A 25,158-nucleotide genomic window follows, 5' to 3' on the forward strand; every position below is an offset into this window, starting at 1 on the left:
TTAAAAGAGGGTACCACTTTCATACAAGCCTTTTTAGTCGGATTTCTCCTGTGCTATTAGCAGCGGTGATTATTGTTGGGAGGGGAGACCAGACTTAGACCACTCAAATCCGTGGAACTGAATTATACCAAATGTGCTCAACACAATAAAATAAGCATTATTACCCTTGCAGTCATCTTAGCTGGGAAATACTCAGTGCAGTGGATAAAATTGACACAATTACAAAAGCTGATTGAATTAAAACTATGCGTAAATGAGGCGAAACATAATCCACATTACGGATAATGCGTTGGCCCGCTCGATCAACACTAAAATATTACGAAATACCCTACATATCATGCCAAGTACCATCATTGCCAAGTATACCCATCCCCAATATTAAAGCTCAATTCCAGAAACGAACACCAATTCCTTGAGTTGGAGAACGCAAGAGAGAAGGTGAGGAGGGGAGGCGACGCGTCGCGACGTTTCACAACTAAGTTGTGCACGCTCAACAATTAATTTTTATCAAAATACAACATTAATGACAAATTTCCATACCGATTATAAATACAATTTCTAATCCAATCCTACGAAATGATTATTACCTGTAAGCATACCTCCCTTGCCCCCACATTACCTTTTACAACATTTGTATACTAGAATCCTCCTCATCTAGCGGGGTGCCGCGCGAAGCGCGGCATCCCGCTAGTTGAATATAAAAGGCTACCTGTCATGCTCACACTACACCCTGTCATTTAATTATCATCAAACACAGCAGTTAGACCAAACTTCATCACTGGAAAAGCAAAACTAACTTTCAAAACAATGGCAGATTTGTTTGTATTTGTCAGAATGTTTACATTCATTTCAGTTCTTGGGACTCTTGCAGTGTTTATGACGAACACCTTTCTTTGGCGTAATTGGGAAGCTTCAATCCACGAGACTACTAACATGTATCGACATGTCTTGTTTATAGATAAACCCTTAAAATGCAAATCCGTATGTAGCAAGTAAGTATGAAATACTTGTATTAATTTTAGGTTGAGGGCCGGCCAAGTTTCATAAAACCATAAGCATAAAAACTTGCTCATACAGAAACTGGTTATCGGGCAAAATTCTTGCGAAATTCCATAAAGTTTGCATTCTTGCAAAATTCCATAAAATTTGGATTGTTGCAACTGGTACCAAACTGTTGTTTGGCTTCAGACATTGCTTATCAGTATTTTCTTCTACTGAATAGCGTGATTTTATGAGATTTTGAAAACTGAAAAATAGGGAATGTCCTTTGGCGTAATTCAGAACACACAAATTTCATGGATTTAAATTTGCTATTCTGTTTGGTTATTACGAGAAACCCAATTTTAATTGTCATGTGGTTTTGGGGCTGTGAGTTTGGAAGAGTTCACTCTTATTGGAACCTCTCTACTTGTAGTTTTTTTGTTTCGCCGACGACCATTAATCTTTGAACACAACAACTAGGTTTCTCCTAAAGACGAGAAGAGTATACTGTTCGAAACGTCAATACCAATACGGCTCTTTTCAGAGCCGACACTCCTTCAAAAGAGATTTTACTCCTGGTTATACCCGCAAGTTTACCATTCATATTATAGTTACTCTTACAACTTACTAATAACCCACATAAAACAGTCGCATATTAACATGTATCTGGAGGACCATTCAAAGGCGCCTGAGACTATCTTGGCATAAGAATGAAACTTGAATTTTATTTTGGAGTAATCTTGAGTCGATTAATTAACAAAGTGTTGTTTTTGTATAGATCGACGGGTTTGTGTGTTCGAATTGATCTGGCCGTCTTTGTCTTAAAGGAAACTTCAAACTCATCCCTTGAGTTTCGAGAGCAATTGACCTATCCGACTGTTAACTCTTCGTCTACCGAGCAGCCAAGTGACTGCTATATGGAGGATCACTACCCCGGATTGGAGTTGATTCCACGGCAGGCCAGCTGCGCTGTAGTCGGCAACAGTGGTATCCTCAACAACAGTAGCCGTGGAGATAGCTTCAATATTCGTTGAGATACAGCAACAAGCAAATTGTAATTTTTCAACATGTAAAACCTTGCCATGACGTCATCAATGACGTCATCAATCCAAAAAAGTGGCGGTTTCATCTACGCACTATTGCCTAGTACAAAGGAAGTTTTAAGTTTGTACAAGCTTTACTTTTGTTTAAAAGCTCAAAAGTTGTTTTTTGATGAAAAAATGCGAAGGCGAACTTTGACCCAGGGTAAAGACCGGAAGTTAAACTCATACGATTTTTGCGTTAACTTTTAAAATGTTGCCCAAGTCTTTATCTTTCCGTTGCCCAAGTATGAACATCAAAGCTTTAATATTTGTTGAGATACAGCTAAAAGCAAATGTCATTTTTCAACTTTAAAAACCTTGTCATGACGTCATCAATGACGTAATTAATGACGTCATCATTCCCAAACACTGGCGGTTTCATCTACTCACTATTGCCTATGTACATAGTAAGTTTTAAGTTTGTACAAGCTTTACTTTTGTTTAAAATTGCTGGAGAAGGTTCGCAGGGAAAGAAGAACACGAGGAACTAGACATAGAATTTTTGTTAGGTACAAAAATACGGTGTTCGGTTGGGCGTTACGTGATGACGTAGTTCAAAAACAATGAACCATAAAGATGACTTTTTCTACAACGTGTCGTTAATTTTTATAGTTAAACTTGTATCACAGTTTTTAACAACTCCTTTTTTCTTCACAAATGCAATATGTTTGTGTGAGATTGGCTTTAGGTTTTAATTTGCAATTTATAGAAACCCTTCAAAAATTTAGCTACCCCTGCACGGGATGATGTACACAGATTTGATAATCAACAGCGTCCTCTTTTGTTGGACAAACAAGAGCGCTTTTGGGATTCCCCCAAAAACGTTCGGGCCATATGATTTTTACACATTTTAAACGTACGGCTCCGAGTGGTTCCGTGCGTCCAACGGAACAGTGTACACAGCGGGGGGCTGCTCTGGAGTGAGGTGTGTATGTGGTGTGTGATAGGTGCATGTCGGATGGTACGGCTCCGAGTGGTTCCGTGCGTCCGACGTAAATGTGTATGCAGCGGGGGGCTGCTCTGGAGTGAGGTATGTCTGAGTTGTGTGATGATTGCATGTCGGACGGTACGACCCCGAGTGGTTCTGTGCGTCCGACGTAAATGTGTTCGCAGCGTGGGGCCGCTCTGAGTTGAAATGTGTGCCTGGTGTATGATTGAGAGTCGGACGAGACGGCTCCGAGTGGTTCGGCAAGTCCGACATGAATGTGTATGCAGCGGGGGGCCGCTCTGGAGTGATGTATGTCTGCGGTGTATGAGTGCATAGTGCATGTCGGACCGTACGACTCCGAGTGGTTCCGTGAGTCCGACATGAATGTATATGCAGCGAGGGGCTGCTCTGAAATGAAGTGAATGTCTGATGTATGAATGTGTGCCGGACGAAACGGCTCCGACTGGTTCCGTACGTCCGACGTGAATGTGTATGTAGCATCTGTCTGTTCTGAGTAAAAATGTGTCTTGCCTAATGGCCCTCCAAAAATGTCACCTGGTCTGCTGGATAAGCCGGGCTGTGCCCCAAAACTGTCTAAACTCTCGTGTGATAACATTCCTACCCTGTTTTGCTCTGGGATTTCCTCAAATGATATCAAATTGTCTTCAGTTGTCAAAGAATGAAAATTGGTGAAATCAGTCTGGCCTCCTCTCTGGCAGCTGCTGTCCTCGCCGTGTGGTGAGTTAGACTCCATACTTGCTCGGTCTCGTGTATTTATCAACTCAGAAAAACTTGAATTTGTACCTTTATTCCTTGTCCAAACTATCCCACCGCTGCCACCAATGTAGCGTTGACCGTGGGTTGCGTTGTACACAGTTTAATGACACAATTGAGGTACAATTAACTGCCTTTTCTGTCCGTTTCTTTGGAGGTTTATTTACACACAACCAGTCATAAAATTACACGAAACAGAAACTTAGGCCAGAGAGCGCCCTCTCCAGCGAGCAGACACGATCAGCTGGTCTGGGCCACAAGCGTTGCTCCGAAGGGGAGTCGTGCTGGCGTCCCTACCGGTCGATCGGCACCGCCGCTACAATTGTAAGTTTAAAGTGACGACCCGGAAGTTAAGGTCAGACGATTTTAGCGTTAAGTTTTTAAATGTTGCCCAAGTCTTTATCTTTCCGTTGCCCAAGTATGAACATCAAAGCTTTAATATTTATTGAGATACAGCTAAAAGCAAATGTCATTTTTCAACTTTAAAAACCTTGTCATGACGTCATCAATGACGTAACCAATGACGTCATCATTCCCAAACAGTGGCGGTTTCATCTACTCACTATTGCCTATGTACATAGTAAGTTTTAAGTTTGTGCACGCTTTACTATTGTTCAAAATTGCTGGAGACATACATTTTGGGCGGCCAGGGTTTTTCAAAACTTTGTTACCTGTTGTAGGTATACTAATGAGTTGTGTCACACATGAGCGACTTTTAACAAAACCTGCACAACGTCTTGTTAGCTAAAATTAACAAAATCTTTAAAAGTAAAATTATTTCAACAACACAATTCTACTTTTGGGATGTCGACTTCCCGAGATAAATTGCAAAGTAGACTGTGTTAACTCATACACATCTGTACAAATTTGGTTAACGACGTGTTTAGTTAACAAGGAATTAACATTCAATTAACAAGATCATTGTATCTTCATGAAAGCTGTACAAACGTAGTCTGTGTACAGCACGTCGTATGTAAATCATGTTGGTGTTTTTGAAAGCAGGAGAGGACAAAATTGTTGGAGCTTCCTGTTGATGCTGACATCATGAGAACATCAGCATAAGTATTGGAATTGTTCTACCTATTGAACCACTTTAATATATTGTGGAATCCAACACGTCAGTCTAGAGTCCAACTCTGATTGTATAAATAAATTCAGGCATCATCTTCAATTTTATTTTGTGCAACATCAGCAAACTTATTAATTTTCCGATTTTATTTCAAAGGGTAACGGAAATGGCTGTGCGCAAACTGCTTCACACAGAAACTACATGGTATACGTGCAAAATATTGTTACCTGCCTCAAACCTTGACCTCACTATAGCTGTAACAAGAACTAAGATAATAAACCATGCGTTCAGTTCAAAATTATAAAAGTATGTTGTCGCCACAGTATTCAGCGAACCAAACCATGAATCATACACAATACATACTTCACAAGAAAATTTATGTTAGGAGGGTAAAGTACAGCACACAATGGAACCGGAGTTTAATACTAGTCACAATACCAAAAGTGCAACCATCAGTCCATGCGCTGATGGTGATCAAAAGGATAAAAGTTTGTTGTCGCTACAACCACCCACTTATATTGTACGAACCATGAACGCACATTATTCAAAAGAATACCCATACATAGATTATGTTGATGCAATGTCCCAGCTCTGGGATTTTCGTGTTTTTGCTAGATTCCTCGCTCCCCAACTAAAGTGACTACAAAAATCTCTAATGGTTAACAATGGCATATTTCGACATGGTTTTTTTCAGCAAGACTTGTGGGGCCCATTTTCTCTAGTACTATTTTTATCACACAACTAGTGTTCCTTTTTATGTTTTATACGCCAAGTGAGATACCAAGTGAGAAGAATGGGCTTTGACAATTACCAATAGTGTCCAATGTAATGTCATTAAACTTGTATCAATTTTTTTAACATCTCCTTCTTTCTTCACAAATGCAATTCGTTTGTGTGAGATTGGCATCAGGGTTTATTTTGCAATTTATTGAAACCCTTTAAAAATTTAGCTCACCCTGTACGGGATGCTGTACACAGATCTGATAATCAACAGCGCCCTATTTTGTTGGACAAAAGAGAGCGCTGTTAGGACTCCCCTAAAAACAGCGCGCCATATGATTTTTACAAATTTCAACGTTGTTTTAATACCCGATGACGAAATTATTACGTATAGGGCCTGTGGTGTCTTGATACTAAGGTTCAACTAGCTTTTAAGTTTCAAGGTTCAAGTCGATCTCAATCTTGAGTTATGCCGTAGATAACCTCAAAAGTTGTTTTTTGATGAAAAAAACACGAAGGCGAACTTTGACCCAGGGTAACGACCCGTAAGTTAAGGTCAGACGATTTTAGCGTTAACTTTTCAAATGTTTCCCAAGTCTTTATCTATTTGATGCCCAAGTATGAACACCATAGCTTTTATATTCGTTGAGATACAGCAACGAGCAAATGGTCATTTTTCAACATTAAAAACCCTGTCATGACGTCATCAATGACGTCATCATTCCAAAAAATGGCTGTTTCATCTACTCACTATTGCCTATGCGCATAGTAAGTTTTAAGTTTGTACAAGCTTTTCTTTTGTTTATTATGACGAAGCGCGAAGCGCGGCATCCCGCTAGTTGAATATAAACTAAAAGACTTCCTGCTCACACTACACCCTGTCATTTAATTATCATCAAACACAGCAGTTAGACCAAACTTCATCACTGGAAAAGCAAAACCAACTTTCAAAACAATGGCAGCTTTGTTTAGTGTCAGAATGTTTGCATTCATTTCAGTTCTCGGGACTATTGCAGTGTTTATGACGAACACCTTTCTTTGGCGTAATTGGGAAGCTTCAATCCACGAGACTACTAACAAACCCTTAAAATGCAAATCCGTATGTAGCAAGTAAGTATGAAATACTTGTATTTATTTTAGGTTGAGAGCTGGCCAAGTTTCATAAAACCATAAGCATAAAAACTTGCTTATACAGAAACTGGTTATCAGGCAAAATTCTTGCGAAATTCCATAACATTTGGATTGTTGCAACTGGTACCAAACTATTGTTTGGCTTCAGACATTGCTTTTCAGTGTTTTCTTCTACTGAACAGCGTGATTTTATGAGATTTTGAAAACTGTAAATAGGGAATGTCCTTTGGCGTAATTCAGAACACACTTAATTTCATGGATTTAAATTTGCTATTCTGTTGGGTCATTACGAGAAACCCAATTTTAATTGTCATGTAGTTTTGGGGCTGTGAGTTTCCGTTTACCATTTTTGACATCGCTCTTATTGGAACCTCTCTACTTGTAGTTTTTGTGTTTCGCCGACGACCATTAATCTTTGAACACAACAACTAGGTTTCTCCTGAAGACAAGAAGAGTATACTGTTCGAAACGTCGATACCAATACGGCTCTTTTCAGAGCCGACTCTCCTTCAAAAGAGATTTTACTCCTGGTTATACCCGCAAGTTTACCATTCATATTATAGTTACTCTTACAACTTACTAATAACCCACATAAAACAGTCGCATATTAACATGTATCTGGAGGACCATTCAAAGGCGCCTGTGATTATCTTGGCATAAGAATGAAACTTGAAATTTTATTTTGGAGTAATCTTGAGTCGAATAATTAACAAAGTGTTGTTTTTGTATAGATCGACGGGTTTGTGTGTTCGAATTGATCTGGCCGTCTTTGTCTTAAAGGAAACTTCAAACTCATCCCTTGAGTTTCGAGAGCAATTGACCTATCCGACTGTTAATTCTTCGTCTACCGAGCAGCCAAGTGACTGCTATATGGAGGATCACTACCCCGGATTGGAGTTGATTCCACGGCAGGCCAGCTGCGCTGTAGTCGGCAACAGTGGTATCCTCAACAACAGTAGCTGTGGAGATGCAATAGACTCTCATGACTTTGTTTTCCGTGTCAATATGCCGACGATAAAAGGCTACGAGAGAGACGTTGGTCGCAAGACCAACATAACCTGTATCAACACCTCCTTATTAAGGACCTACTCTGGGATGTTTAAACGTCCCAACTATCCAGTCGTTGGGAATCGTTTTCTGGAAAAAGTGCGCTTTTTAGGGAAGTCTGTACTGTGGTATCCGAAGCCACTTGGTCGTGACAATGCTCAAAACTACCGACTTATAATCAATGCGATTAAAAGTGACGGAAATTCGCTTCTTCGTTATGCCTTCAGCTGGAAACCCATTCACATCGAAAGGTAACGTATTAATATTTTTAAAATAATGTTGTGCCATTTTCATTGAACTATACAAACCTATTAATAATATACCACGCCACCAAATCTGCGCGTAGAAGAGGCTAATTTTGGAAAGATTACACGCCTGTTTCTGTAATTTGAATGATAGAGTTTACCTAAATTTCAGCCAACAATGATTGAGCTAACATTATGCACATATGGCCCAATTTCATGGCTCTGCTTACCGCCGAATTATGTGCTTACGATCTCGATTCCCCGCTTTGTGCAAGCGCCGAATGTCTGCGCTAGCCTTTGTAACCTTCTGTTAACCCTGTAAGTTATTTGTAAATCTGCGAACTTTTAATTGTTGTTCTGTTCAAATGGCTATAAAATCTGGTTCTTTTGCAAAAACTTATGGCGATTTTGAAGAAGACTCCGTCTCCACCGTAGATGCTGTTTGACTACAGGGATGATTGTTGTTCGTTATCATAAAAAATGCGTTGATAATAAAAATAAGTGTGAGGGGAAAATGGCTGACTGAAGGGCGATAAAAATTAAATTGAATGACTAAACGCACGCATAAAAAAAAAACCTGCGATTTGAATGCAGCTTCGATGAATTGTTAAATTGAATGATTGTTTTGTTTATTCAAATGACGTAAAAGTAAATTTGACTAGTCTTTCACAGAAATCGGATGACCCTTTTCAGTAGCATTCGATTTCGTGCGAAATGGAGGCTATTGGTTAAATTAGCTGCCCATTTTCCGAAATTTACCGAGAAAACCTATTATTATTTGTTCTTTTTTAATCTCGAATTAGCTGTTATTGGCCGTTTCGACCCTGGTGGAATAATTTTTCGAAGGCTAAAATTTATAACAATCATATTTTTTTTGTTCAGATTGAGACATTGCTCCACAACAATTTTTTTTTTCTATCCACACACACACTCTCTTTTCCCGCCTTATCTCGTTCTGATTACTTCTCTTTCTTCCCAAAATGCAGAGAATGGAAAATCGGGAATTGTGGAACGCTTGGATTTGACGCGTTCGTTGTGGCTCGGACGTTCTGTGACAACATAAGTCTTTTCGGTTTTTACCCGTTCTACGCAGACCCCGACGGTAAACCTTTGAGATACCATTATTTTGATGATGTTTTGTCATACAACTTCAATAATACCAGAGTACACAATTTTGGCAGGGAGTATAAAATACTACAGAAACTTGATGCGGAGAAAAAACTGAAGTTGGTCGCCGGTTCCTGTAGCCTTTAATCAAGGCGCAGCAGGCGGCGGCGGCACCCCGAGACATCTCCGCCGCTCGCGCTGTTTTTTTTTTTCTTCTTTCTTTCCGTGCGTGTTATCTGGGTCGTGCTTGACATCTCGGGATGTGCCGCGTGCGCCTCGACTAAAGGCTACGGCTCCTGCAACCCATAATTTGTTTTTGACTAACAGCAAAAACTTCGTACGAGAAGCATTAATTATTAATACATGTACACTCATAAAGCCACTAGTACGTATAGATATCTCAAAACTAAAAACTTTAATTTTATTTCCCCTCTTGGTGTGTATTTACAAAATTTACTGTAGATATTTTTGCTCTATATTTTATTGTTTTTCCCAAAAATGTTGTGTTGTTAATTTTCTTGTTTAAAGACCTGCTTGAACGAAAAATGTCAAGTCGTAAACTTTGCTGAATTCCATTTAAAATGTTTTCAATGAATAAGGAAATATAGTCATATGAATTTTAAATAGATCTTAATTGTGTAAAAAACAATCATTTCGAACATCCAGCGCTTTTCTGAGAGATTTGCAAAAAGCTCCGTTACGTAACACTCTCAAACGTCATAGTGTGGAGCTCCAATATGAAAAGCCGCTTTCTGAAAGTTTGTAATTACTCAGCGCTTTGAGTACCTTGTTTTGTAGATATGTGAGTTATATAAGACTACGACATTAGTGTTATTATTTGTTGCAGCGTGGAGGTATACCAAAGCAAACTCCCGCAAATGACGTCAAAGCATTGTCCTTTGATGCGTGCCGTCAAAGGCAGAATTGTTTTTAGTTTGTCAATACTATTATGTCGGGCGGCCTGATATTTTAGTCGATAATTACGAGAAATTCAGAAGTGCACACATATCAAATTGCATTAAAATGGTAAACAAGTGCATTATAAACAAGTTAAAAATGGCATTTCCGTTAAAAAACATTCCGCTCAATCACCATGCTATTACTCAGTGTCCAGCTACGAATGGGTCGATATGAACGTGAATAAAACTCCCGGTTGAAATTTATAATAATAATCATGGCTATCGACCACTGTCCTTCTTTACACATTTTAATTAAACACAAATTATACAAATATATATAAATTGATGGTCTGTCCTCAATTATGGCACAGCTTATGAAGTCCTTCCTTTTATTATTAAAGCTCTATTGGACACAATTTTGGCGGTCATTGTTTGTTTCCCGGTGTTTGATTGAAATCAATGTTATTATTAGTTTAAAAACCGTCGTCTTGTGTTGTGCTTTAAAAAACATCATCAGGTGGCATATATAGACCATACATTACAAAAAATGTAAGCTTATATCTTGAAATTTCATGTTTTTGTGAAGACACCATTAATTTGCAGGAAGTTACGAAAAAAGACATTAGCCCGGGCTCCAGATTTTGGGCGATATCATCAGAAACGCTACACCTGGTCAGAAATTCGTACAGGATGTAAAATTAAAGGTTCGCATTCAGCGTTCGTTAAAATTGTTTTAATGTTTTCGCCTAATCGTAATTTAACAACTATTGTTGTAATAAGTTATTTTAACTCGCAGTTAATGCGATAGTGTTCTTCTCATAACTACTTGTATCTAGTATTTGATATTCAATAGAAATAAAGAAATTATATAATTATTGAGATTAAATTAAAAACAAGTTTTTTGTTTGTCTCAAAAAGGGATGGGGCGCGCTCGAGCACTCGGCAAATTAAACTTAATTCATAAAACTTTACTAGATGAACACACTGCTAATTCTATGGGTGAACACAACGCATCCTTTAATTTTGTTAATCCGGAAACATTGTGTTAAAAAGGGACACACACAAAATCATACAAACAACTTTGAACACTTTACGTTTAGCGAGTGCCTCGGGGGTTCAAGTTTCCAAGTAAAATAATGTGCAGTCCCCGCGAGAGGGCGGGCTAGTACATGTGTTATATCCAACTCGTGCTTTATGCGAATCGGCGTTTCATTATTTCTCTAAAAATAAAATGTCTGCTGACACTGAACATAATTTACTGCCTTACATAAAGAAAAGGGTCACGTCTCGGAATGATGACATGAGAAAGATCCAGACAAACAACCTTGTGAAGCTGTTGCCGTCTGCTTCTTGTGTAAGAGGCAAAAGAGGTAAGCTCGCTCCTAACAGTCTTACTTTTTGTGTTTACCTTTTATTTTAATCGGGTTTTAAAAATTAATCTCAGTCTGCCTTGATTCCTTGAAATTGAATGTACTGTATTAGCTGATCAAAGGGGGCTGGTCATCTCGCCACCTATCAAGCTCGCCACCAACAAAGTCGCCCCCTACAAAGTCGCCCCCTACAAAGTCGCCCCCTAACCGGCTCGCCCCGAGTTGTTACAAAGTCGCCCCCTGACAATGTCGCCCCCTTTGCAAAGTTGCCCCCTGACAATGTCGCCCCTTGACAATGTCGCCCCCAGCCAATGTCGCCCCCTAGCAAAGTCGCCCCCAGAAAATAATTAAGGGTTAGGGTTAGGGTTTAGGGTTAGGGGAGTAACTGTAGAATACAGGTACACTCGGAGCTCTATCTGTGCCTCTAATGTATTAGGATTCGGCCTTTAATTATTTCCCTTTTGGAAATAATCCTCTTTTGGGGTAATATGTAGTACGGCAATATTAATAGTTATTAATTATTTGTACGGAGTTCCCATAATTATTGAAATAATCATCTTATGGTCTTGTGAGTTATAAAATAAATTGACAACACAGCTGCGCATTAGCTATAGCGCAGTTGTGTATTTTCGAGCCTAATGAGGGCGCTGTTGTGCATCTTTCAGAGTGCCCCCTAGGTTGCCAAATATTTATAGTTACGCAACAGAGCGCGACCTCAACTCCAGTGTACTGTGTACGTATGAACGTCACCGCGACTCCGTCTCCTCGGAGGCGCAGTGGAAGCTTCGAAGTGTACCTGCATTCTATAGTTGTGCCGGGTTAGGGTTAGGGTTAGGGTTAGATCTTCCACAATGGATGGAAAGTTTTATGAAAATGTTTTAACTATATTTTTTTACCATAATTATTGTAGCCTTAATTATTTTCCGAACAACATCTGGGGGCGACTTTGCTAGGGGGCGACATTGGCTGGGGGCGACATTGTCAGGGGGCGACTTTGCTAGGGGGCGACATTGTTTGGGGGCGAGATTGCCAGGGGGCGACTTTGTTTCAACCCGGGGCGAGCCGGGTAGGGGGCAACTTTGCAGGGGGCGACTTAGTTGGTGGCGAGCTTGTCAGGTGGCGAGATGACCAGCATTCTGATCAAAGATGCGATAAACTAGCTTAGCTTGTTGGGCCGGCTGTCTATGTTAAATCAAAGAGCAAGGCCTTGCTCTATCTATGGTTATATCATGGAAGTAGCTACCTCCATGGTTGAACCATTCCATTGTAAACATTGGTCTGTGATGATAAGGCCGATGTTTACGCCCCCCCCCCTTGCCCCTTTGTTGTTTGGCTTTAATTAATATTTTTTTGAGGTTGACAAGGATTTTACTCTCCAGCTCTCTGCAAGACTGCATTTTCTTGGCTATGTAATTGTTTACATTTTACAATACACATGGATAAATAGTTTCTAATAATAAATTTAGTTGCCTTCCTTCTCTGCTGTCATGGCCGTTGTTGACCCATACACTATGGATATTTTTTAAAGGAGACCATATAAAAGAGACTTTTGGTAACTATCAAAGACCAGTCTTCTCACTTGGTGTATCTCAACATAATAAATATGCATAAAATAAAATAAACCTGTGAACTCAATCAATTGGTCGTTGAAGTTGCAAGATAACTGTGAAAGAAAAAAACACCCTTGTCACACAAAGTTGTGTGCTTTCAGATGCTTGATTTCGAGACCTCAAAATCTAATTAAAAATGAGGTCTTAAAATCAAATTCGTGGAAAATCTTGTTTCTCAAAAACTACGTCACTTCAGAGGGAGCCGTTTCTCACAATGTTTTATACTACCAACCTCTCCCCATTACTCGGTATCAAGTAAGGTTTTATGCTAATAATTATTTTGAGTAATTACCAATAGTGTCCACTGTCTTTAATTAATATAGCTTGGGTCCTTTCACTCCTAGAACCATGAAGTTCATTCCGCTTTTGTCTCTGTCCCATCCCAACTTGACAATCCTCCCAACCACGGACGTCGAGACGATAGCGGAATAACATTAGGCCCTATTGGTGAAAAAAAAAACCCAAAAACAGAAAATAAATTTTTAAATATTTTTTTCCCAAGGTTTCAAAACAGCACCTGTGCACCATCACTTTAGTTGAGATGATGATGTACCTCTGCCTACATCAAAATGCAACCTCTTATGAAACGTCGGTATGTAAAGGAGATCTTACAAGCTGCATCCCGCATCTTTGGTTCATCCTCATCTCATCTCTGCTCCTCCTACTCTATGGATGCTGCCCTCAGCTCAGACAGAGCAAGACACCATACACCCTTCGCTATACCTTCCACAATGTCAGATGGATCTTGCTTCTTACACTCATCTTCTTCATGATATTCGCCATCTTGGATGGAGTCTTATCAGACTTGAAGTCCGTTGCACCTCAGACGCAGCCACATCTGTACCTACCATCTATCTGTGCTGGTGTAGCTGCCATTCTTGCCTGTGTGTACTATCATCATATGGAGGCGTGGCTTAGACCTGGCTTCATATGGCTTCTAGTGGCTTACTGGGTGCTAGCGTTAACAGGGGAGTGCTTAAGACTGGCAAGGTGGATGGAAGAGCCGGAGAATGCTGACGTGAGAATCGTTCGCTTCAGTGCAATTGTGGTCACCTTGTGTTTGTATGCAATGCTGGTGCTGTTGGAATTTTGTGCTTTTGTCGTAACAGTAAGTAAACTTGACTTTCCAAATCCAATGGTTGTACACTGTACAAGATTATATTTGTTTATTTCAATTTTTTTTGTAAACCCCTCATACCGAAGTGTATTTGAAAGCACCGCTTTCCCCGAGAGTCCTAAAAAAAAAAAAAGACAAAACATTCAGATGGGATTCGAACCCATAACCTTTGCATTGCTAGAGCAGATCTTACCACTAGCGTCTGTAGCTAGAGGTGGTTCAGATCCTATGTGTTGGTACTTCTTAGCTACACATCGCTTAATACTCATTGGTGTATGGGTAAAACAAACTATATTCTGCATCCCTGACGCAAAAATAACATTGCGTATTAGGTGTTCATACTATACAAACACTAGATTTCTCGTTTCTTTTTTACTCTACAGTTTTGGTAATTTATTTGTTGTTTCAGGTTTTGGGCAAATCGAGCGAAATGATAGATGGTCTTCCAAAGGATCTACAGAATCCGTCCATGAAATATTACATGAGGTGAGGAATAAATATATTTGGAGTTTGCGTCCAGGGACTTAATCCAAGAGCTGGGCTTTTTTTTTTTAGGGGGGGGGGGGGAGAATTCTCAAGACCCTAGGACTTGTTGGCAAGAATCTTTACTAGACAGGGATTTTATTTACACGACCAGATTCAAAATGAAAGGAGACTAGAATCAAAAGGAGAACATAATTTTATCATCTAAACTAATTTATCTCAACAAACCATGAGAAGATTTATTTCTTCTGTTTTATTGGTGGTACTAAGCAGGTTTGGAACATATTTATGAGACTCAAACTCAACATTTGAACACCAAATGCAGCATCTGGAATGGACTGAAACAAACCGGTTCTCTCCGGTACAGAGGGTAAATGCCATGTCTGATCAGTACTGTGGTCTAATAATAGGGGACTTTCGGGACGCTTGGTGGCAGCAGACGTATATAATGTGCGCATGCTCAGAACTACGTAAACAATGGACATTTACCTCGTAAGTCTGCTGCCACGTAGCGTTCAAAAGTCTCCTAGAGTTGTATGTACTGTGAACGGTGTAACTGTACTTTTATTACTAGGCCAAACAAAATAAATGTTGTGTTTACGGTAACGGCCCTAAAAAATTCCAGGTAGGTAGGTAGGAAAATAATTTTATTTTGTAATTTTATTTTTATTTTTAAGTTCTTGAATTTTGAGTTATTTGTTAATATTTTAAACCCGTTACCATGAATTATACTAACCTTGTTCGACTCATCAAGTTATAAACCCTCATGTTGGAAAGTGGTAAAATATAAAAGGTTATAAGTTGTTTTAGAAAAAACATAACATAGGTCAAGTTGCAAGCGCTTTAGAAGTTACAAGGAAACTTTTTATCTTACCATTAAATCAGGGCCATGTTTTAAATGCTGACATCAGTTTTACCAACTTTCAATTTGAGGTGTGGTTATTTTGTTCACATTTTTCATTCCATTGTTGTACACTTACTTGCACTTTACCCAGACTGACGAACCTCCGGGTTGCTGGGTGAAAATGATGTCACTCAGTAGGCTCAGTGGTGCAAGGTGTACCATATCATTAACAACAGAGCCGAAACTCACAACTCACATTTTCCCCAAAATAATATAGCAAAATGAATAAACACTTTTGAGGGTCAAACTTATTATTTTGAATGTCAGCCTGATCTGATCTGAATGTGTGTTGTGAGCACAAACGTGATAAAAGTTTGGCCCATGGTGATCTTCGAAAATATTGAGAAATGTCTTGCTGACATCGATGTTTACTAGCTTCAACTTGGCTGGCTGATGGAGGCACTTTTCTGTTTTCAAGCTAAACAATTTGTTCATGTTACCGCACGAAGAACTGCCTGACGTCGACGCCATGTTTTGATGCAGTTTTCATTCGCAGTCTGTCCGTAGTGTAAAACGTGTTGTAATTGTACGCGGCCGGTCACCCACGTGCTGTACACCACTGACAGCTACACCATGTTTTGTTGTGGTGTCCAATATGCGGCCGGCTGCCAGGGGCCCAATTTCGTTTCGTGCTGTACCACTGACAGCTAGCTGTACTGTACTGTTGTACCGTGTTTTGTTGTGGTGTCCAATATGCGGCCGGCTGCCAGGGGCCCAATTTCGTTTCGTGCTGTACCACTGACAGCTAGCTGTACTGTACTGTTGTACCGTGTTTTGTTGTGGTGTCCAATATGCGGCCGGCTGCCAGGGGCCCAATTTCGTTTCGTGTGACATTGGATCGCCCCGAAGTACGCTGTGAACACAGCGGGTGCGTCGGGGCCGGGCATCGGGTGGCGCGTGCACCTTTCACAGAAAAAATTGTGGCAGTACAGTAAGCTAGGCTAGGCGTGGGCCGGGTGCACAAGTTTTGATATCGCCATGATTTTTGCAAAAATGCATTATTACACTGGTAAGTCGTAATAAACAGTTTTAAAGTGAGGCAACATGTTAAAATTCTCATTTTAAATTTTACCAACTCACAAAATATTTAGAAAAATGTTTTGAGGTCGGCAATTCGGCCGCAAAAAATTCAGGTCGGTCGGGTTACCGTAAACACAACATTTATTTTGTTTGGCCCTAGTAATTTTCCATTCTGTGCTTATTACCCATCATGCACTTGTGCACTGCTCAATGGTGTGCTTGAGTGTATTGGACACTAATGCAACCCAAGTTGAATTGGTGTTAATAGGGTTGCATTTAAATACAATGTACATGTAATGAGTGAATTGGACACTACAAGTACTATAGTACTGAAACAACTTAAATGTCATCTGGAATCAACCAGAACAAACTGGTTCTATCTGTTATGCCACCATTTTCTAAATCTAGATTTGACTTGTAGTTTTAAAACCCCTGTGCCTTTTATAACCTCGGTCATAATTCTTCCGCAGGTATGTGAGCTTTCCGTCCAAGGTTGTATTTAGTTGGGAGCTTTGGTTACTGCGTCTGGGCATCAAGAAGCCATTGGAGATAAGCGACTTAGGGGATCTCCCTAAAATGAGCACGTCCCACTACAATGAGTCTATATTGGAAAGATGTATCAAGGAGGAAAAGGTATGTTTGAAAAAGGACTGATTTTTAGTTTTGATATTTCAGGATTCAGTTGACTTTATTCTTCCGTTACCTGCAAATTAATTTCTCTGAAATACAGCAACACTCATTGTCTGGACCTATTGACTTGGCTCAAATTTCGAGAAATGTCCACAAGACCACAGGGCTTGTTGCTCAGTTTACTTGCCCAGAATTGTTGTAAACGAGACCAGAACAGTTTAACAACTGTTTTTCTTTGAACAAGTACTTAGACTTCATTTCATTCAATCGATGCGGAGCATCGGATGATGGTCCTCAAAACACGCTAGTCCTCCATTGCTGTACGCAGCTCCTCCCGTCGTATGCCAATGCCAGAGTTCCGGCTGAAGGTGTCCACATAGGTGGTTTGTGGTCTGCCACAGGAACTGTGACCCTGAGTAGGGCCCATAGCACCAGCCTACTCACTGCCAGCTCAGTATCTCTGAGGCAGTTACCTGCTAATCTCAGCCTTTGTGTCCTTATCTTGGTTCTAACTCTCGGTATTCCACCGTAGAGTTACAGGTTTGTGACATGCCTCTCCCAATGAATTTGTTTAATACAACGAAGCGTTCTTGTATAGCAGCCATCTTAGACATACATGTACGCTACCTCCAGGAGCTCTTGACCTCTCCTCTCTCCCTTGCCCAAAGAGAGACCGCTCAAGATCGCTGCTCAAGCTCTCTATTAATCTGTAAAAATCTTCTGAAATGTATGTACTTTCTAAGAGGTTGACAGGATGTCGTCCTTCAAAACCAAGTTTTCTCGGGGGTCACCAACCAATTTTGTTTTAGTCTGTAAATTTGTTTCTGCTAAACACACCTCTATCGCATCACAATTATTAGAAGGGTGATGGTCTCATCGATTCAATAAGCTTGCTCTAGTCATCGTCAGAAAATCCAACTCCATAAAAATTTATACTCAAGAGAATTGAAGACAGCAAGTGTTCTTTATTTACTCTCTTTATATTTGTTCTACTTTTCAGGAGAGGGCTGTTAGAAAAGGTGGCCAGGAACACTTCTCGATTTATCGCATCATGCTGAAGGCACACTTCTGGTGGCATGTGAAAGCTTCGGTCTTGAAGATCGTTGCAGATACTCTACAATTCATCGCACCACTCACCGTTAATGGTATTGTCACCTATGCCACGGTGTTGTACTACAATAAAGAACATACAATGGATCAGGTTTGTGGACATATAGTTTGTTTATTCACGTTTTGAAATTTTCATTCATTTTTTTAGAGGTATTTCTAACAAAGCTTAAAGGATTTGGGTATTTTTTGTAACACAAAGTACAATGTCCACAGATTTACATAAAACTTACACCGTTTGAAGATAATGATAGTAGAAAGCGTACCTTTTTAGAAATGAGTTAAACAATGTCATGAAAATAAGTTTTTACATGCTTAAATAATGTTTGTCTCATGATCACTGAATTTGAAAGTCCATCAGTCATAGCCATGAAGGCACACCCATAAGTCTAACACATTAAAGTCCTAAAAGCCTTCAGTTCAGAGACCATAGGCCTGTACCGAAATGTCCCTAGCCGAAACAAAAGGCCCCAAAATTTGACCCGCTTCCCTTCTGCCAAAAAGCACAAAGTAATGGTCAAATCCTGAGTTCATTGTTTCTCGAGTAAACATACTTCGCTTCAGTCCAAAGACGTCAGATGTCATTCAATCTCAAGTTCTAAGCAAAGTGTGATGTCAAAATACAAATCATTATGGTAGTATGTACTACTCGTCTTAAAGACACTGGACACTATTGGTAATTGTCAAAGACCAGTATTCTCACTTGGTAAATCAAATTCGTGGAAAATTATTTCTTTCTCGAAAACTAAGTTACTTCAGAGAGAGAGAGTCGTTTCTCAGAATGTTTTATTCTTTCAACCTTTCCCCATTACTTGTTACCAAATAAGGTTTTATGCCAATAATTGTTTTGAGTAATTACCAATAGTGTCCACTTTAAGATAAATTATGTGCTTTATGAAATCCAGCCCGGAGCTATTTTTTGCATTATTTCAAAGTGCTATTATAACTGATCTGACTCTTTGTCTCCCCTGTAGTCATCTGAGTTTGTGACTCTGAACGAGTTCTTCAGTAATGGCTTCATTCTTCTGGCCGTTATGACCGTCTTTGGTATCGTCCGGAACATCATGTTGCAAAACCACTACCACTACACAATCGTGTCCAGCATACACCTTCGTGCTGGAATGCAGGTAAGAATACTTTGTATCTATTCAGTATAAAGACATGACTACTGCATGCTGTCAGCACAGAGTTATAATAAGAACCTTATAAGTACAACGTCAAATCTGTAAAGACAAGTCGTGTAACTGGGGGACAGGGGGAGCAGCGTAATAATAGTAATAATAATTACTTTTTATATAGCGCTTTACACACCCAAAGGGTGCTCAAAGCGTTTCCAACCCCTTGCCACTTGGCCACATTCCTTAAACAATCTCAGTTCCCTGGGGAGAATACAGCCTGTGCAACAAATGCGGCTACTAAGCTAAATAAATCACAAGACCAATCTCTGCCCTCACATTAACCCATTTACCCCTGGGTGGAGAGAAGCAATTATAGTAAAGTCTTCCCAACACAAGTGTCACGACCGGGATTCGAACCCACACTCTGCTGAACAGAAACACTAGAGATTGAGTTCGGTGCTCTTATCCGCTCGGCCACTACAACCCCGGGTGTAGGTCCCCAGCCCATCGCTCAACCCTTGCTGCCCTCCTGCCCCTACCACCAATAGAACCCTTAGCATGGATACAATATACAGATGCTATAACTGTCACCATTTGCAATGGATGCCATTCAGATTTTGTCCGCAATGTCATGTGTCACTTTCAGGAACTAGCTTTTGAACAAGGCTTTGCCTTGGTGGTTTAATGAAGTACAACATGCATATTGCACTCAAACATTAGGAGGTAGATATAATTTTGAATCTTTTGTTTACCAAATTTAGGGCCAATACTTATTGATTCTTGTTTTGCAAGACTTCAGTAATACCAATGTGGAAAATGTTGTTGAATCAAGGACAAAAATACAACTAAAACTCTGCAAAACAGTCTCTGTATTTCTACTGACACATAAGAATGCCCTTATGCATTGTTAATTAATGTGTTACAAAACATGGACGCCACGGTTGCATGTCATGTTGCAACATACAAAGTGCTGACGTACAGTCTCCATTTATCCATCCATAGGCTTGCAAAACCTCTCCCATATATCTACTCGTCAACAGTGTAAATACATTTCTAAATCGCATTAATTTATTATTTTTTTTGATTTTCTAGGCAGCAGTCTATAATAAAACACTTCGCCTGTCTGGCTGGACAATGACCAGTGGTGCCTTGACCACCGGTCAGATCACCAACTTCATGTCAGTGGACATTCTACACTTGATGAACTTCTATCAGTATGGCCACTATGCGTACTCCCTGCCTCTTATGGTAAGTATAATATTATTATTATTATTATTGGTTTATTAAAAAACATTCAAACTTGGCAGCCAGAGGCTGAATTGCGTTTAAAATTACAGAGCCTAAGAAAATATAGACGATGTGACCTATGTTTACATTCAAACCGCCCTCTGTTGACAAACCACTGTATACGTCATGTTTCGCCGGGCAAAAAGATGTGTAGTCATGTTAAGATTGCAATCACTTGCTAGCTGGCTGCCAAAACACAAAGGTTTTGCCCGGTGGTATGCGCACGAATCATGTTATGGTTTTCTACTATTTTTAAAATTACAGAAAAACATTAAGATATAAAAATATTTATTTAAGTACAAATACAAAATACAAGATATTCAAACACTAAAATACCAAAAAAATACAAAAATATGTAGCATTATAGTAAGGTTTGCAGTAACACCATGTAATGATAATCTCTAAATGAGTTGGGGTGGTTCTGAAAAGATTGACGTCTGATTGACCAAGGGGCTACAGAGCCAATTCGAAAACACTGCAACAGTAGACCTCTCAAATTTTAGGGCGTCCAGTCGCTCCTAACTGTTTCAGACGTCAATTTTTTCATGTACTTGATTCAGAATTTGGACTCTGGGGCGCCCGTCTGAAATGGGTCTGAGATATTTTTCTTCAATTTTTATATCCTCCATTCTATGCCTCGTCGTAGGTGGCTAATCTTCTAATAATCTTGCTTTCAGATAACTGTGCTATTGATCATGCTGTACAACCTTCTGGGTGTGGCCGCTCTGATTGCATCATCGTGTTTCATTCTAGCCATCCCACTCCAGTACCAGCTGGCAAAGCTGCAAGCAAGACTACGCAAAAGTGCCTTGGTAAGTTTGAAAACAAATAAAAACATCCCAGAGCTTTATTTCATTTTAATCACCTTTAAATGATTTGGGATTGGACCAGACTTGCTTCTCCTCCCCTGAAAACGTCCAGAATTATTGGCAGAATGATTTGAGTTTTGGCAACACCCTCATGTCTCGAATTAGGAAGGAAAGTCTACAAGACCACAGGGCTTGTAAACCAACATTTGGACACCATTTCTTGTTTTTTTACAAAACAAGAAACTTATTGAATTGAAAAGACAAGACCACTGAACTTGTGTAGTGGTGAGTTTACTGGCCCTGCACTTAAAGACACTGCCCCCCCCCCCCCCGCATTTTGGTCGTTAAGTATCAGTTTTAAGCCCTGACCCAAATTTCCATCCTGTGACTTGCGTTGTCATAAGTCATCAGGCTTTCTTTTAAAACACTGTACGTGTCGAAGGGTTTTAAACAAAGTTCAGATCGATTTGACATTTTCCATTATTTACCATGTTAATAATGTCTTTTATTTTCAAAAGAAAGACATTTGGAGTAAGGTGTTATGTATCATCTGTTTATTCTCTATTTGGTTAACAACTACGCTCCTCTTTTTGGTGATCACGTAGAAAATCTCTGATGATCGTCTGAAACAGACTCATGAGATGCTGCAAGGAATGAAACTGATCAAACTGTACGGCTGGGAGAAGATCTTCTGTGATGTCATCACCTCAGTCCGCAACAGAGAAATTAAGAAGTTAATGTGGGCAGTTGTACTCTACAGTGTCTCAAGTACGTTCCTTGTTTTCATCAAGCATTTTCATCAAAATTCACTTCGCATTCGCAGGAAGTATGGAACCGGGCTTTACACTGATGTGTATATACTCGGAACTTTCCCAATTTCTGTGAAAAAAAATCCAGAGGCAAATCACTCTGGTGGGATTCGAACCCATGACCTTTGCATTGCTAGAGCAGTTGTCTTACCACTCGACCACCGAGTTAGCCTGGTGGCCAGAGGCAGTTCGAATCCTATGTGTTAGCAGTTGGTACCACATTGATTTAATAGATGGTTTTGGTGTTTTTTTTACAAAATTGTAAAAAAAAAATAAGGAAGCTTTCAGATCAGAAATCATCAGTTTATTGTTGCAAACACATGAGAATGGAGGGAGTGGATGACAACTCTTGACCTACATTGACCAGGGCCCATAATACATTCTATACTTACTGTGCAAGCACCGAATTTCTGCGCTAGCTTGGTAAGCAAAGAATGCTATAGTAAAGTTGAGCATGCGCACAAGCCAAAATTCCCTGCTAACCCGTGAAATACGCAGGTACGTAATTGCAGAATGCCCTGCTTCCGTAAGCACAGAATATTTGCTTATCGTAAGTAGAGCCATGAAATTGGACCGTGATTGGCAACATATAGGGCTGCAACCATAGAGCTATACATATTGACTAGAGCGCTAACACCCCGTTATACACGCACTAAGGTTTTGAAGCCGTGTGGGCGCATCCATGTTTATGTACAAGCCAATACAAAAGCTTGAAATTTTGTACGGCAATTGTACGGCTATTTGCATGATAGTGCGTTTGTTCTTTTTTATGTGTTATCGAAGCAAAAAATGCAGTAAATGTGAACGCACAATCTACTGATCAGCGTACAAACTGCGAGCGTCATGTGCGTCATGTTTAAAAGGCGCATATACTTTTTTTAGTATGTCAATCAAGTCAAAGTTACGGTTTTTGTAGTGCAAACGTGCGCGAATGGGCAGTCGCGTACGTAAGCGCACACGCCGAATGTAAACAAATCGCGGCCATGTGTGTTCTCTTCAAATTAAAATCGTTCCGAACTCACGCAACACATCTAACATGTCTGCGATCAGGGTGGCTTCAAAACGCAGAGTAAGTTAGCGCTCTAGTCAATATATATAGCTCTATGGCTGCAACAGACAGTTTTGTAGAACTATCTGGACGACCATCTTTGATTGGGAACTGAGAAAGACCTGACCAAAGTAAAATAAAGTTTATTTATTTTCTGAATCCAGTAATTATGTTTCAAGCCTTTAAACAAATTCTTCAATTTTTTTTCCCTACAGTTTTAACCAGTTACTTCATTCCAGCCTTCGTCACTCTCTTGGTAAGAATTTATGTTTACGATGTGATAAATAACAAGATAGTACACAGTGGTAGTTTTGTTAAATAGACAAGAAAGTGTAAAAAGAGTGTATGAAATGAATGCAGTGTCAAAACTAGGGTAAAACTTTAGGGGGTGTGTGTACAAAGGGATACTCAATTTTTTTCTCTGGCCAGTGAAATAAATACACTGTAGTTTCCATTTGCATTTTTCTTTTTAAAGAAGCCGCTTTTGTTACACTATTTTTTAACTATGTTTTGTAAGGTTATTGACATGAGTGAGTGTACAAACAACATTCTCTGCATGTAAATTGAAAAATAGTGTTTAAAATATGGAAATTATCACATAAAAGCTTTAAAATGTAACATTTTATATTTCTGGTAATGAGTACATGTATGTAAAGCACTGACTTTAATTTTCCCCCACAGAGTTTTGTGCTTTTTATCGTCTTCACTGGATTGCCTTTGACGCCTGCCATTGCTTTCACTACACTTACAATTGTCAACCAGCTTCGTTTCCCAGTCAGAAGTGAGTATCGGTGTTCTGTTGTTGTTTTGTGGTTTTGGATATGCGTAAAAGATCTATGGTGAATCCTAATACATGTAACAATAATAATATTAGTAAAATTGAAGACGCTTGCTGCACATATCCACCCTGCTGGGTTTTCAACGTGCAGGAAAACCAAAAACAAACGAAAGAAAACAGACACAACAAAATTAGTCCTTGAAAATCTGTGAAGTAAGGTAGGTTTTGAGATGTGGTACAAGACATGATCTAAGATTAAGTGGTAAAATGTTCCAGTCGGCGGTGCGGCTGAAGAAAAAGACATGCCATTGCGGAGGACAAACAATGGAAATCTTCATGCGCAACATGCAAAACTATATGCTAATGAATAGTCGTACTTTAGCTTCAGTGAGGCCACTATTTGAAATTGTTTCCTCATGGGCAAGTTACCTTACATGTAACTTGTTCAGTGAGTAAATTATAACTAATCATGTATCGCACCATTATTAGCAATAAACTATATTGTGATTCGTCTATTCAGTGCTTACCAATACGATCAAGATATTCATCGATAACCATGTGAGCGTCAAGAGACTGAACGCCTTCTTCATAGCTACGGAGATTGAGAAAGAGTTAAGAGACGAACCTGGGTTCGGCAATAATGACGAGCTGCAGAAAGAGGATCTGGATCAGGACAATAACTGCAGCAAGGTGAGTTTCACTTTCACTCTTGTACCGGCTGGACTCGATGAGAGTATGATGCATAGAGTTTTATATAAGAACTAGAGGGCGCACTGGCCTACATACGCGCCCGGCATGCGCGCAGGCGGCCATTTTGTAAGTTGACAAAACGGGCATTGCTTAGCATGTGTTTGTGCGACAATTTTGTAAGTTGAAAAAACAGCATCGGGTAGCATTCAATAAACACAAACTCCAATCGGTGTTCTTATTCAACATGCGAACAGAATGGCGTGCGCGTGTCTCCTTGCGGTCCCGTCGCGTTTGTGCAAGAAGCATCACCAGTGCGCCCTCTAGTTCACATATATAACTCTATGGTATGATGCCAGGCTTGTGTGGGGTATGGGATTTTATTGGAGCAGTTTGCT

General features: G+C 39.8%; 2 protein-coding genes across 2 annotated transcripts in view; both read left to right on the top strand.

Moving 5' to 3' along the window:
- Positions 1–6,533: 6,533 nt before the first annotated feature.
- On the top strand, positions 6,534–10,795 carry LOC139952626 (CMP-N-acetylneuraminate-poly-alpha-2,8-sialyltransferase-like). The gene is made up of 3 exons (XM_071951831.1): positions 6,534–6,664; positions 7,417–7,983; positions 8,964–10,795. Exons 1-3 carry the CDS (start codon positions 6,534–6,536, stop codon positions 9,229–9,231), a joined length of 966 nt encoding a protein of 321 aa, XP_071807932.1. The 3' UTR covers positions 9,232–10,795.
- A 384-nt stretch (positions 10,796–11,179) lies between these two features.
- LOC139954316 (ATP-binding cassette sub-family C member 9-like) overlaps positions 11,180–25,158 on the top strand; it is a 51,348-nt gene continuing 37,369 nt past the window's right edge. Inside the window, exons 1-12 of the mRNA XM_071954067.1 lie at positions 11,180–11,353; positions 13,466–14,071; positions 14,490–14,566; positions 16,958–17,120; positions 18,118–18,318; positions 19,199–19,351; positions 20,435–20,590; positions 21,307–21,441; positions 22,044–22,206; positions 23,511–23,551; positions 23,977–24,076; positions 24,594–24,763. Of these exons, the coding sequence (XP_071810168.1) occupies positions 13,505–14,071; positions 14,490–14,566; positions 16,958–17,120; positions 18,118–18,318; positions 19,199–19,351; positions 20,435–20,590; positions 21,307–21,441; positions 22,044–22,206; positions 23,511–23,551; positions 23,977–24,076; positions 24,594–24,763 (1,926 nt within the window). The 5' untranslated portion in view covers positions 11,180–11,353; positions 13,466–13,504. The remainder of the gene's footprint in view (positions 11,354–13,465; positions 14,072–14,489; positions 14,567–16,957; positions 17,121–18,117; positions 18,319–19,198; positions 19,352–20,434; positions 20,591–21,306; positions 21,442–22,043; positions 22,207–23,510; positions 23,552–23,976; positions 24,077–24,593; positions 24,764–25,158) is intronic.

The sequence above is a fragment of the Asterias amurensis genome, chromosome 2 (assembly GCF_032118995.1).
Source record: "Asterias amurensis chromosome 2, ASM3211899v1".
NCBI classification, from domain to species: domain Eukaryota; kingdom Metazoa; phylum Echinodermata; class Asteroidea; order Forcipulatida; family Asteriidae; genus Asterias; species Asterias amurensis.